Genomic DNA, 11,925 nt, shown 5'->3' with positions numbered 1-11,925 from the left:
CCTTCCTATCGAATAGCCTCTCGTACAGAACTGCGGTGCATCTCTCTCTGATCAATCTAACCCTAACCCCAACCTAACCCCTAACCCTAACCCCTAACCCTCTTTGCGCTCAACCGGTGGTGGAGGAGTTGGAGGTTATGCAGGGGAGGCTGTTTGTTCGTCAGTCTGTCAGGCTGCTCTTTGTACGGAGCCTGCACACCACCGGTACTCGAGCTGCCACTCAGGTTCCTCGCCTGGACCTCTGTGCCATCGACGTGAAATGGCAGCAGAGATGGGCAAACCAACCGAAGGCTGGAGGACAGTCAAGTCCTCCACGCAAGTCCTATGTCCTCCCCATGTTTGCTTACCCGTCCGGATCTCTTCACATGGGCCATCTTCGTGTCTACACCATCTCCGACGTGATCGCCCGCTACCGAAGAATGCGAGGTTATGATGTCCTTCACCCGACCGGCTGGGACGCATTTGGACTCCCGGCAGAAAATGCCGCAATCGAGCGCGGCATTGATCCAGCAGTTTGGACAGATGATAATATTGCAAAGATGAAACAGCAGCTCAAGAGCATGAATACAAGCTTCGACTGGGATGCCGTAGGTCAGGGGCACGGAACACATGTACATAGTGCTGATCAACCCTTCGTAGGAAATATCAACATGTTCGCCGTCATTCTACAAGCACACTCAAGACATTTTCCTCAGGTTATACCATCGTGGTCTGGCATATCAAGCGGAAGCGCTCGTCAATTATGATCCTGTCGATAAAACTGTCCTCGCCAATGAGCAGGTTGACCACAATGGACGCTCTTGGAGATCCGGGGCCCTTGTGCAACAGATCAAACTCCGCCAGTGGTTCTTCAGGATAACAGAGTTCAAAGAAGACTTGTTGCGGGACCTGCAATTTCTGTCGGAGGACGGAAAGTGGCCTGAAAGAGTCGTCACCCAGCAGCGAAACTGGATTGGCCGCTCGACAGGCGCACGCATCCAATTTGGCTTAAGAGACGACACTGGGAACTCTTCTCACGTTCATGTCTTCACTACCCGTCCAGATACGCTGTTTGGAGTGAAATATGTTGCACTCTCCATGACGCACCCACTCGTGGTCCAGGCGGCTGCAAAGTCGCCCGAACTGCAAAGCTTTCTCGACAGGCGAGCTTCCTTCCCACCCGACTCCAAGGAAGGCTTTGAGCTGCCACTCTTTGCCTTCAACCCCCTTTCCCAGAGCGGAAATTTCAATGCTGAGCCATTGCCAGTATTTGCTGCTCCATATGTACTAGAGGACTATGGAGAAGGTGCAGTGATGGGCGTCCCAGCCCACGATTCTCGCGATCTCAGCTTCTGGAAACTACACAGACCCACGGATCCCGTCAACATTGCGATATCGCCGGAGCCTTTGAGCAATAGCACGACTCGTATACTCCCGGCTGACCTGGTGGAAGCATACACAAACGATGGCTGGCTGACCCCTTTATGTGGCCCTTATGCAGGTCTACCAAGCAATGAAGCGAGAACAAAGATTGTCTCTGGCCTGAAGAAACACGGCCTTGCAGAGGCGGTCGAAACTTGGAGACTTCGTGACTGGCTGGTAAGCCGCCAGAGATACTGGGGTACGCCGATTCCTATCATACATTGCTCAACATGCGGGCCAGTTCCTGTGCCCAGAGAAGACCTTCCCGTGGTACTGCCTCCACTCAATTCGTCCATAAAAGGACAGACCGGTAATCCACTAGACAAGATCGAGGAATGGGTCAACTGCCAATGTCCATCCTGCAGACGGCCGGCTCGGCGAGAAACCGACACGATGGATACTTTCGTCGACTCTTCTTGGTATTTCATGCGATTTCCGGACTCGACGAATCAGTCGGAGCCCTTCTCACCACAATCTGCGGCCGCTATGCTTCCCGTAGACACTTATGTTGGTGGTGTCGAACATGCCATCCTGCATTTGCTTTACGCACGTTTCATCTACAAATTCCTGCGCAGCGAGCGTCTTGTTTCGACTGGCAATGGTCATGCTGAGCCATTCCAACAGCTCATAGCGCAGGGCATGGTGCATGGAAAAACATTCTCCGATCCTGACAGCAGCCGGTTCTTGTTGCCTGGTGAGGTCGACTTTGATGGCGAAGCCGCAAGAATCAAAGCCTCTGGCAAAGCACCCAATGTTACATGGGAAAAGATGTCCAAGAGCAAGCACAACGGCGTGGACCCGTCCGTCGCGATCGAAAAGTTTGGAGCAGATGCTTTACGAGCTCACATCCTCTTTGCCGCCCCTGTTAGCGAAGTGCTACAATGGGACGAGGAAAAGATTGTGGGCATCCAGCGGTGGTTTGGCCGAGTCAACCGCCTCATCTCTGAGTTGAGCTCGCAAGCGCACATTGATCGAAGTGATGTTTCGCAGATCAACATCCCTCATTTAAGCGACCTCAGCACGAATGATGCGGAGGCGTTACTTTTGACGCAAAACACCAGCAAAAGTATCTCGCAGACATTCTCGAACGACATCTACAGCCTGAACACAGCGGTCTCCGACCTCATCAAGCTGACAAATGGCTTAGAAGGCATCGGCATCAACAACCTGACACCTTCTGTTGCATATGTCACGGTCACAGCACTCCTGAAGATGATGGCCCCAATCACACCCGCCTTCGCAGAGGAATGTTGGGAAAGGGTGGTTCCTGGCACGGAAAGAAGGAGTATCTTCAGCGCGTCATGGACGGGCGATATCATAACCCCTGAACAAGAGGCTGCTCTACGGAGCCGCAAAACAACCATCACATGCGCAGTGCAGATAAATGGAAAACTGCGATTCACCGCACAAGTACCGTCCGCTCCGTCGGAAGGCAAGGCCGGGGCCGGTTCAGCAGCACGAGAGGCGGAGATCATCCGTGCTGTCCTTGAAACAGAAGAAGGACGGCTGTGGCTGACGGAAAAGAATAATTGGGCGAAGAAGAAAAGAGTAATTGTCGTTGGGGAAGGTAAAGTATTGAACGTTGTGTTCTGAGGCAGCAGTATGGTCCTGGGACAAGTCCATGTACAATACAACCAGCCGTGAACCAGAAGGTGTCTCCGATCCATGTACCAACAGATGAAAATAGATGTCGAGATACCCACATTCATACTCTCACCGTCTTCTGGCAATTCTAAGACGTGGTCGTAGCGCTCGCAACCTCCTCACGCCAAGTAGGTGCCTTAGCTGATCCTTATCTTTCTAGGTAGCTGCCTAAACTATCCTGCCTCACTTGAACGAGGCTGTTCTGATCCTCAGCCTCGTCGATGTCATTTGAAACATCGGCTAAACAAACAAGCTCATAGGGCGCGTCTCTCTGATTGCTCCGCCGAGATCAAGCGTGTGAGTTGCCCGTGCGTATTTCCTCGTCGCCGTAACCTGACGCTCCTCATCTCGCAGAAGAATTCAGTGCGGATTCTGTGCCGGCCCGACGGCACTCTACCGGAGCCTCACTATGAGGCTAGCTTATGTATGATCCTTCAAGCCGACTACCTCGGGACTTTGTGCCCGCCGCTGTGACATCGTTGATCATGATCGACGACTCCCTCGACGGCGCCAAGGGGCACGCAACCCGCCACCCGCCCAACCGGCACATTCTACTCCCCGAGGAAATCACCTCGAGGATCATCAGCTACATCGTGGGCGACGGGCTCCGGGTCTCAAACGGCGCCTGGTACGACATTGAGCTCGCGACGATCCGGGCTCTGCTGGCGTCGAGCGTCTCCGTCCGGCGCGAGACTCTGCGCCAGGTATTCCGCCGGCCGCTGCGTTTCTGGCTCACCGGCGAGAAATCGTGCGATTGCAAGCCGCTGCTGGAGAGCATCGGGCACAAGGAGTGTCGGTGCACGCTGCTGCTGGAGAAGATCGTGCGGCTGCCTCTGGGCCGATGGACGGCAATCGTCGTGCACTTTGTCCCTCGTCCGGCGCGGGGGGCTGGTAGTGGACTTGATCCTCTTCCAGCAGATCAGGGCGAGCACCCACCCCTCGCTGATGGAGGAGCAGCACAAGAAGAGGTGGCCACCCGCAGCCAGTTCCGCGCCGCCGTGCAACGCGTCAAGCACTACTCCCGCAGTCTCGCGACGACGCTCTACTTCCTGCTGAAACAGCGGGCCAACCTGTCCTGCGACGCCGCGTGTTGCGGGGTCATCGAGATGTCGCGCCGCCGCCACTACGGCCCGGTGTATTGCTCGTACGACCCCAAGTTCCCGGCGCTGCCATTCGACGTCAGCTTTGTCTTCGAGACCCCCAGTCCGCCGGGAGACGTCTACAGCAGGAACACCCCCGCTGATGGAGAGGACCGAGCACGAATGCCCCTGTGGACGATGAACATGGTGGACGGCCTGCTGATGCCGTGGTGGCGGTTCGTGGCCAAGCACCCCTCGATGCGCCAGATCCAGCTGCCCGGCTCGATCGCGGCGGCCTTCACGATGGGCCGGGACCGTATCGCCGCCGAGTTCCCGCACCGGCCGGGCGCGGCGGCGGCGCGGCTGCAGCGCGACTTTGCCGACTTCTGGTCCGTCAAGCCGGGCTCGATGCCCTCGCACGACGCGGCCAGCCTGTGGCCGTGCGTCGTCAACTTCGACGGTTCCTTCGAGTGGTACCTGAACCCGGCGCCGCTGAAGACGTCGCCCACGAAGTGGACCATTCGCGGGGTCCCCGTGCTGCGCATCGTGGTCCCGGAAGGTGAGATGGACGACGGTTCTGGCGGTCGCTGGGAGGGCGAGTTCCTGGCTTCTGATGGCTGAAGGGTGGGATATATCAGCATGCTTCTATTCTTCTCCCCAATTCTCTTTTATCAATGATATGGCGTATTTAGCAGTATTAAGCCGCATGAGAGACATTAACGTTGATGAGATAACAGAGCCACGATGGATATGACTGCAGGGAAGGGAATCAAGACTACTGCCACGCAAATGGTCGCTGAAAAGTCTGTGGCCGGAATTAGACTGCATGAGAGCTCACTTCAAATTAAGGAGGGTGTTGAGAATCATATCATTCATTCATCCGAACCAGAACGCTGAGATCGCTGTGCTAAACATGGGCGTGAAAACAAAGCCATCGCTCGTTCATCGGCGTCAATACCAAAGCAACAAAACATCATGGCCGTGATAATGGGCTTGTTCAGGGGTAAGCAAAGACTTTGTACCCAATCCGCTCCCATTATTCGTCCATACTCTCCTTCTCGTTGGATCCATAAACCTCAATGGGTATTTCTGAGTCGATTTCAGGATCGAGAAGTCGCATGTTCGTGAGGTGGCGCCAAAGAAATTCGGTATTGTCGTTTTCTCGAGCGATTTTCTTCGAGCCAACATCGAAGTCGAGAAGTGTTCGCTAGACTTGGTCGACCTAGAACGACCTGGAGTGTCCGAGTTATCGTGGAGGAAGTAGACGACAAGGTAATGGAGTCGGAAATCTTGCATGTGTCCTCGGTGGGACACCTTTGGAAGTGAGATGTGAGTGAACTGATCGTGAATGCAAGCGAGGTGGTTCTGCGTTGTGGTCTTGCAAGCGCTGATATCCTCCACAGATTCGTTCGACTGCTATCAGGCTTCAGTGCTGACTGACATGTATGACTCCGTCATTCGCTTTAATGTTTCCAAGCTTTCAAGCTCTTTCCTGTCGTTGGTGGCATCGAGACCCTCCATTCGAAGACACAATGCTTCGTATGGAGTCTGGCCCTGCTTATTCGTGATATCCAACGAGGCACCATTTTTGACCAGAGAGTCAAAGCTTGCTTGGGCTTTACTGCCACCTTCTGGCCTATATGCCCAGTAGCGACTTTTACATAAATGGTGCAAAGCTATATCGCCGTCTGCATCAGTCGAGTTGACATCACGCATCAAAGGGGCAAGGTGAGCTATGACATCCGCGCTTGCATATTGAGCAGCCACCATCAGAGCATTCCTCCCGTCTTTGTCTGTACAATTCACGCCAACGTCCTCTCGCGAAGTCAAAGACACCACGGCTCGTTTGTGGTGTACGGACGCATAATGCAGAGCAGTTCTGCCGCTGGTGGATGTCGAATTTGCCGGGAAGAGACCAGTACTGAGCAGATATTCGAGAACAGGCACTGTGCCACATGCTGCGGCCCAATGCAGGGCGGACATTCCATGGCGATCACGAAAGTCTGCCTGAATGCCATCTTGGCTCATTAGATACTGAACCACCTCCAGGTGGCCGCCTTTGGCTGCTGATATGAGTGGCGTGTGTCCAATGCGAGTTCGCAAATTCAGCCCACGTCCGCCGCTACAAGCCAACAACTTCTCGACAATCCCGAGGTGCCCTGCCCCAGCCGCGTCATGAACTGGTGTGTCTCTGAACTTCTCTTGAGAAGTAGTATAAGAGATCGCAATGCTGCGGGTCCCGCTCGTGTCGAAAGCGGACACCAATTCCAATAGCCGATCGACTACAGCTTCATGCCCGTAGGAGACTGCATTGTGAAGATAGCTGCTGTCATCCCGGTCTCGATACTGATACCATGAAACCCTCTTGGGCTCTTCAAGGATCCTGAGGGCGACTGCCTCAACCTTGTAAACCAGCGCAAGGTTCAATGGGGTCTGCCCTTCGTCATCCACCTTATCAATTATCTCATTATTCAGATCGATCAAAAGCCTCGCAGTGGATGCATGCCGTTTCCGAATCGCGTACCACAACGGCGTGCGTCCTCTGGAATCGCACCAGCTTGTCAGTAGCGTTATCCAAGATGTTGTATTGTTTGAAAGACGACGTCTGATTTCTGTTGATGATGTCCTACAATCTGGACATGACCCTTTGCCATCCCAGTTTCCCTCTGTTACAGGTCCACGACCAATGTAGTCGGTGATCCAGTCATTCAAACCCTGGAATGCGAGGAAGTGGAGGGCACATTCGCCGTGTATGTCCCATGCATCATTAGATAGACATCGAGTTGCAGTCGCGACACGTCCATTATTGTCGAGGAAGGAGAACGCCCGCTGCTTCAAAAATATGTTGCCACTTCCAGACAAAATGTGCCAGTGCCAGTATTTTGCGCTATATTGAAAGAACGGAAATTCTTGCCTGTGTCGAAAGTAGCTATTGTCGACAAGGTGGCCTTCCGCAAACACATCCAGGTGCAGATAATCCAAACAGCAGGTGGCAAGGAAGTCATGTGGATCCGGCATGAGTTCGTCCCCGAGCGATTCCAAAAAGCTTTGTGTGGTATAGTGAACCAAACGAATAATTCTGCTCTCAGAGTCGATGGTCACTAGACCGGCACAGCTTGAGATCACATCGTCAGGATTGTCGAGGTCGTACTCCGGGTCCAGCTCAGTGGTTTCTTGGTCGACGGCAAGCGCATGTCTTATTTCGTCTAGAGTAAGTGGTCGAGCGCTGTGTGTCACGCAAACCAAGACCTTCTTTGCTAGTGCTTTATGCTCCTCGGGTTGGCACTGTATCCTTTGGATGGTGTCCTGGTAGGCTCGATTGAGAGCATCGCCCCCCTGCGCAAAAGTATTGAGGGATTTCAATACATCCTTAGGTTTTGTTTTGGCCGCAAGGGTGTCGCAGTGCAGTTTTGCCAACAAAAACCTGAAAACTCAGCCAAACACTCAAGTACGGCTCGCTTCGTTAGAAAACTTACATGCCCCTGGCGCTATCACAGATGGCATCTTTGATTTTGGGGTGCAGCTCCGTCTTCCGGGCAATGCACCCGATATTGGGTATCAGCGAATCACAAAACTTACCAAGGTCGTCATTTCTGGCATGGATTGTCAGCCGTCCGTCGTTTGGGAAAAGACCATCAATTTCCAGATCGGGTCGTGAAGTTGCGAGCACCTTGATGGCCACCTGGGATTTCAGTTGTTCCTGCAATCGAAATAGGAAAGTGAGAATATATTTCCACGGCCTGGCATCAGATGCCTCCGGTCCCTGGCACTCGTCCAAGGCATCAATGACAAAGAAAACCACAGAGAAGCCCGCCAAAAGCTTTTCGAGCGTCGTACACAATTCTTCCAGGCTGGGAAGCGTAGCCGGCTCGCGCTTGATGTGTTCCTCATAGACACCCCTGACTACATCGTTTTTGTGCGGTTTCTGCAAATACAGTTGCCGCACCATGCTGGCGACAATGTGGCGACAGGACTGAGTAGCAGTCCTTTGGAAGCTGTTATAGAAGAACACAAGCCCTGAAGTGTCATCGTGGGATACGCGTGCTTGCAACCAATTGATGATGATTGATGCAACGAAAGTCTTGCCAGCTCCAGGGATGCCGGGAAGCAGCAGCGTGGAAGGGCCTCCGCCGCGGAGCCAACTGCAATATAATGGATCGGTGAATACCCACTGTCCTGTTCCCGCTTGGACTCTTGTGAAATAGTCATGTTGATGTTCAGAATAGGTGCCAGGTGCAAGCCAGTCCGCAATTTGTCGAACTTCCTTGTTATCGTGGGTGGCAGTTAGTCTCGCCAAATTTTGAGCTACGTCATGTTGTAGAGTACTAGGATCGGTTAGAAGCCTCTCCCGAATGCAAGTACTGTGGTACAGCTCACCTGTCCAAACTTTGGCGCACAGCGGCCAGCAGTTGGATGGATGAAGTGAGCCGAGAGCGCAGCTGGTTTGCCTCCTTGGGATCCCATCGGAGACGTTTCCATATCCGCTGTGGCACTTTTCGAGGTACGGCAGTTGCCGAATCAAGTTCAGTGTGAGCGTCGATGACCGCATTCAGGTCCCTCAAGACGGCCTCACAGTTCTTCTTAGCGCTTTGCAAATCGTTTTTGATGGAGTCCGTGAGCTCATCATCTTCGACCTGAATCCTGAGGTCGGTGAGGACTATTTGGAGTGTGCGTGTCCTATTGTAATCAGAAGCGTTCTGCGCAGAATATGAGGCAAAAGTGCCCACTCATCAGCTAGTGCATTGTATTCCGCTGGGGCTCCCTTGAAACGCTTCCTAGTACTCTCCACCAACTTCGCCACTGCTAGGAAATCACCAATGGAGAAACCAAAGCTCATGGCGTGAAAATTGACTGAGACAAAACCGTGCAGCCCTCAAATCTGAAGGTTATGGAATGAAAAGAGGTCCGACGAAGAGGTTGCAGAGCGAGTTCAGCCTCATTTGCACGTAGAAGTTCTCAGCCATCTATTACAGCCTTACTCGATATAGCCTTGCTGCCTGATACAATTGCCGCGGTTTATCCGACGCGCCAAAATTGTTCGTCGTGAAACATTGTCGCTTTTGTCTTCGCATGCCTCTCATCCTTACCCAGTCTATACTTCAACATGAGGCCGGTGTTACGGCAATCGAGCCTCTTCCAGTGGGGCCACACCCCGCGAACCAGGTCTTGTGTTTTGTTCCGGCAGCGCCGCTTCTTTGCTGCCGTGACGGACGCAGTCAGGTAGGACCTGGCCTCCCTCTGCCACAAATGTGTACTGAATCAATCCAGGCCCTACGATGTCATCGTCATTGGTGGTGGCCATGCAGGGACAGAAGCCAGTGCCGCCGCTGCCAGATCAGGCGCTCGCACAGCGCTGGTCACTCCGTCACTGTCCAACCTGGGCGTTTGTTCCTGCAATCCTAGTTTTGGGGGCATAGGAAAGGGCACCATGATCCGAGAGATCGATGCACTAGACGGAGTCGCTGGTCGCATAATCGACAAAGCCGGTATCCAATTTCGAATGTTAAATATCAAGAAAGGTCCTGCGGTATGGGGGCCGCGAGCGCAGATCGACCGAGACCTATACAAGAAGTATATGCGGGAAGAGATGTTGTCAACACCAAACCTGAGCATATTGGAAGGCAAAGTCGCGGATATCATTGTTTCAAGAGAGGGTATTGAGGCGGGCGACAAGATATCGCAAGGACATATCACCGGCATTCGTCTTGAAGATGGCCATGTCATTCCTGCTTCCCATGTGGTTATCACTACTGGGACGTTTCTCGGTGGGGAGATACACATCGGACTGGAAGCATATCCCTCTGGACGAATGGGGGAGGCTGCTACCTTTGGCCTGAGCAAGTCACTGCGGAGCGCAGGATTCACATTGGGACGACTGAAGACCGGGACCCCGCCACGCCTGGATCGCGACACCATTGATTTCAGTGTGTTGCAAGTGCAGCCGGGCGATTCGCCGCCGGCGCCATTTTCTTACCTGAACGACACTGTTGAGATTGGGGAGGCTGGTCAATTGAACTGCTGGACCACCTATACCAACGAAGCGTCCCATGAGATTATCCGGGCTAACCTGGACAAGTCGATTCATATTCGAGAAACGGTGAAAGGGCCCCGATACTGTCCGTCCCTGGAATCTAAGATCATCAAATTCAAGGACAAACAAAGACATATGATATGGCTGGAGCCTGAAGGTCTTGAGCCAAACAAAATCATCTATCCTAATGGTATCAGCATGACCGTCCCAGCCGACGCGCAGTACGCCATGCTCAGAACCGTCAGGGGGCTTGAGAATGTCAAAATGCTCCAACCTGGGTACGGTGTCGAATACGACTATATTGACCCACGAAATCTATTCCCGACCCTCGAGACAAAGCTCATAAAAGGGCTTTTCCTCGCTGGACAAATCAACGGCACCACAGGCTACGAGGAAGCCGCGGCTCAAGGAATTGTCGCCGGTATCAATGCAGGGTTGTCCGCTCAAGGAAAAGGATCATTCACTCTTTCCCGCGCTGAAGCATTCATCGGCATCCTCATCGACGACCTCATCACAAAAGGTGTGAGTGAACCATACAGAATGTTCACTGCACGAAGTGAATACCGCATGAGCTGCCGTTCCGACAACGCGGACCTGCGACTGACAGAGAAAGGCCGCAAGGTCGGCGTGGTAAGCGACAGGCGCTGGGCTCATTTCACGAACAGTCGAGACCAAATGGTAGAGCTGCAAAGCAAGCTTGAAGAAGTGCGATACCCAAGCACGGAATGGGTGAAAATGGGGTTTCCCTCACGCATCGACTCCAACCGCCGGAGCGCATTTGATATGCTCCGTGTGACTGGTGTCGACATGAACACCATCGCGGACCGCGTCCAATCTCTCCCGTCAATCTCTAATTACTCCAGCAAGATCAAGAACAGGGTCTCGATTGAGAGCCTCTATGCTCCTTACATCTCCTTCCAACACAAAGCCGCAGAATCGTTTGCCAGGGACGAATCGCTCGCTCTACCCGCGGACCTGGACTACGATTCGGTGTTTGGGCTGAGCATTGGTGAGAGGGAAGTGTTGAAGCTGGTGCGCCCTGCCAGTGTCGGGATGGCGAGAAGAGTTGAGGGCGTAACGCCACATGGGGCGCTGAGGCTGTTGAGGTATGCGAAGAGAAATGGGCGTAGCAAGATGACAGAGGACGAATTGTTGCCTCGGGATGGTGGAGCTCAACCTGAAGGAGCTGTACCTGTATAACATGATATTTGGTGGCAGCACAATCGAGATTGAGGGAGGTTGCATAGCGACGGCGTCTTGACTGCTGGCACGGTGACTTCCATCTTGCCGGACTTGGAATGAATGATCAATACTGCTTTCCTCTTCACGTTTTATTCGCACATTCTTAGAGATCGTACTGTCTCATATACTGCGCAGCCTGGCGCTCTCTTCGCAAGGCTGCACAGAAACCGAGCATAGAGGTATTCTGCTTAGTCAGCCGCGTATTTCTGAAAACCTCAAAACGTCCAACTTCCTCCACGCGTGCTCCTCCAGCTCCAAATTGCTTTGCTATAGAAGACAAATCGCTCCGAGTTAGGACTCATCACGCCTGTGACCACGCTGGACGATACACCCTTGCGCATCCTGCCGACCAGCTTTACCATCTGTGCAACATTCAGGTTCTTCCATCATCCAGTTCGTCAGGGGGGAATCTTTTCTCGTTTCTGTTTTCTATCGTCGAGCTCTTGCTTCGCGACGGTCGAGATTGAATGACCCCGTCAGCCCGACAAAATGTCCAGGCCATGGCAAGCTCGGTGATCTTCCGACCTA

The 11,925-nt window shown here is 53.2% G+C and overlaps 4 protein-coding genes across 4 annotated transcripts; 3 read left to right on the top strand and 1 right to left on the bottom strand.

Moving 5' to 3' along the window:
• The first annotated feature begins 78 nt into the window (after positions 1-78).
• On the top strand, positions 79-3,147 carry PV07_01873 (leucine-tRNA ligase). Its single transcript, XM_016388446.1, has 2 exons — positions 79-587; positions 640-3,147. The coding sequence occupies exons 1-2, from the start codon at positions 138-140 to the stop codon at positions 2,992-2,994; spliced, it is 2,805 nt and encodes a 934-aa protein (XP_016255374.1). The 5' UTR covers positions 79-137; the 3' UTR covers positions 2,995-3,147.
• Positions 3,148-3,386: 239 nt separating this feature from the next.
• Positions 3,387-5,012, top strand: PV07_01872 (uncharacterized protein). Its single transcript, XM_016388445.1, has one exon. It carries the CDS (start codon positions 3,468-3,470, stop codon positions 4,743-4,745), a length of 1,278 nt encoding a protein of 425 aa, XP_016255373.1. The 5' UTR covers positions 3,387-3,467; the 3' UTR covers positions 4,746-5,012.
• Positions 5,013-5,156: 144 nt separating this feature from the next.
• On the bottom strand, positions 5,157-9,056 carry PV07_01871 (uncharacterized protein). The gene is made up of 4 exons (XM_016388444.1): positions 8,852-9,056; positions 8,502-8,801; positions 7,601-8,449; positions 5,157-7,548 (listed from the first exon to the last, which is right to left on the bottom strand). Exons 1-4 carry the CDS (start codon positions 8,959-8,961, stop codon positions 5,544-5,546), a joined length of 3,264 nt encoding a protein of 1,087 aa, XP_016255372.1. The 5' UTR covers positions 8,962-9,056; the 3' UTR covers positions 5,157-5,543.
• PV07_01870 (tRNA uridine 5-carboxymethylaminomethyl modification enzyme GidA) lies at positions 9,020-11,471 on the top strand. Its single transcript, XM_016388443.1, has 2 exons — positions 9,020-9,344; positions 9,393-11,471. Exons 1-2 carry the CDS (start codon positions 9,229-9,231, stop codon positions 11,353-11,355), a joined length of 2,079 nt encoding a protein of 692 aa, XP_016255371.1. The 5' UTR covers positions 9,020-9,228; the 3' UTR covers positions 11,356-11,471.
• Positions 11,472-11,925: the final 454 nt, after the last annotated feature.

The sequence above is a fragment of the Cladophialophora immunda genome (assembly GCF_000835495.1).
Source record: "Cladophialophora immunda strain CBS 83496 unplaced genomic scaffold supercont1.1, whole genome shotgun sequence".
NCBI lineage: Eukaryota > Fungi > Ascomycota > Eurotiomycetes > Chaetothyriales > Herpotrichiellaceae > Cladophialophora > Cladophialophora immunda.
This window is presented reverse-complemented; position numbering and strand designations above follow the sequence as displayed.

Excerpts from the sequence above, each read along its gene's own strand:
- PV07_01873 (XM_016388446.1), top strand. The coding sequence starts at position 138 with ATGCAGGGGAGGCTGTTTGTTCGTCAGTCTGTCAGGCTGCTCTTTGTA. Across the intron at positions 588-639 it reads CAAGCTTCGACTGGGATGCC|GAAATATCAACATGTTCGCC; the intron begins GTAGGTCAGGGG and ends AACCCTTCGTAG.
- PV07_01872 (XM_016388445.1), top strand. The coding sequence starts at position 3,468 with ATGTATGATCCTTCAAGCCGACTACCTCGGGACTTTGTGCCCGCCGCT.
- PV07_01871 (XM_016388444.1), bottom strand. The coding sequence starts at position 8,961 with ATGAGCTTTGGTTTCTCCATTGGTGATTTCCTAGCAGTGGCGAAGTTG. Across the intron at positions 8,450-8,501 it reads GTGCGCCAAAGTTTGGACAG|TACTCTACAACATGACGTAG; the intron begins GTGAGCTGTACC and ends AACCGATCCTAG. Across the intron at positions 7,549-7,600 it reads TGTGATAGCGCCAGGGGCAT|GTTTTTGTTGGCAAAACTGC; the intron begins GTAAGTTTTCTA and ends CTGAGTTTTCAG.
- PV07_01870 (XM_016388443.1), top strand. The coding sequence starts at position 9,229 with ATGAGGCCGGTGTTACGGCAATCGAGCCTCTTCCAGTGGGGCCACACC. Across the intron at positions 9,345-9,392 it reads GCCGTGACGGACGCAGTCAG|GCCCTACGATGTCATCGTCA; the intron begins GTAGGACCTGGC and ends GAATCAATCCAG.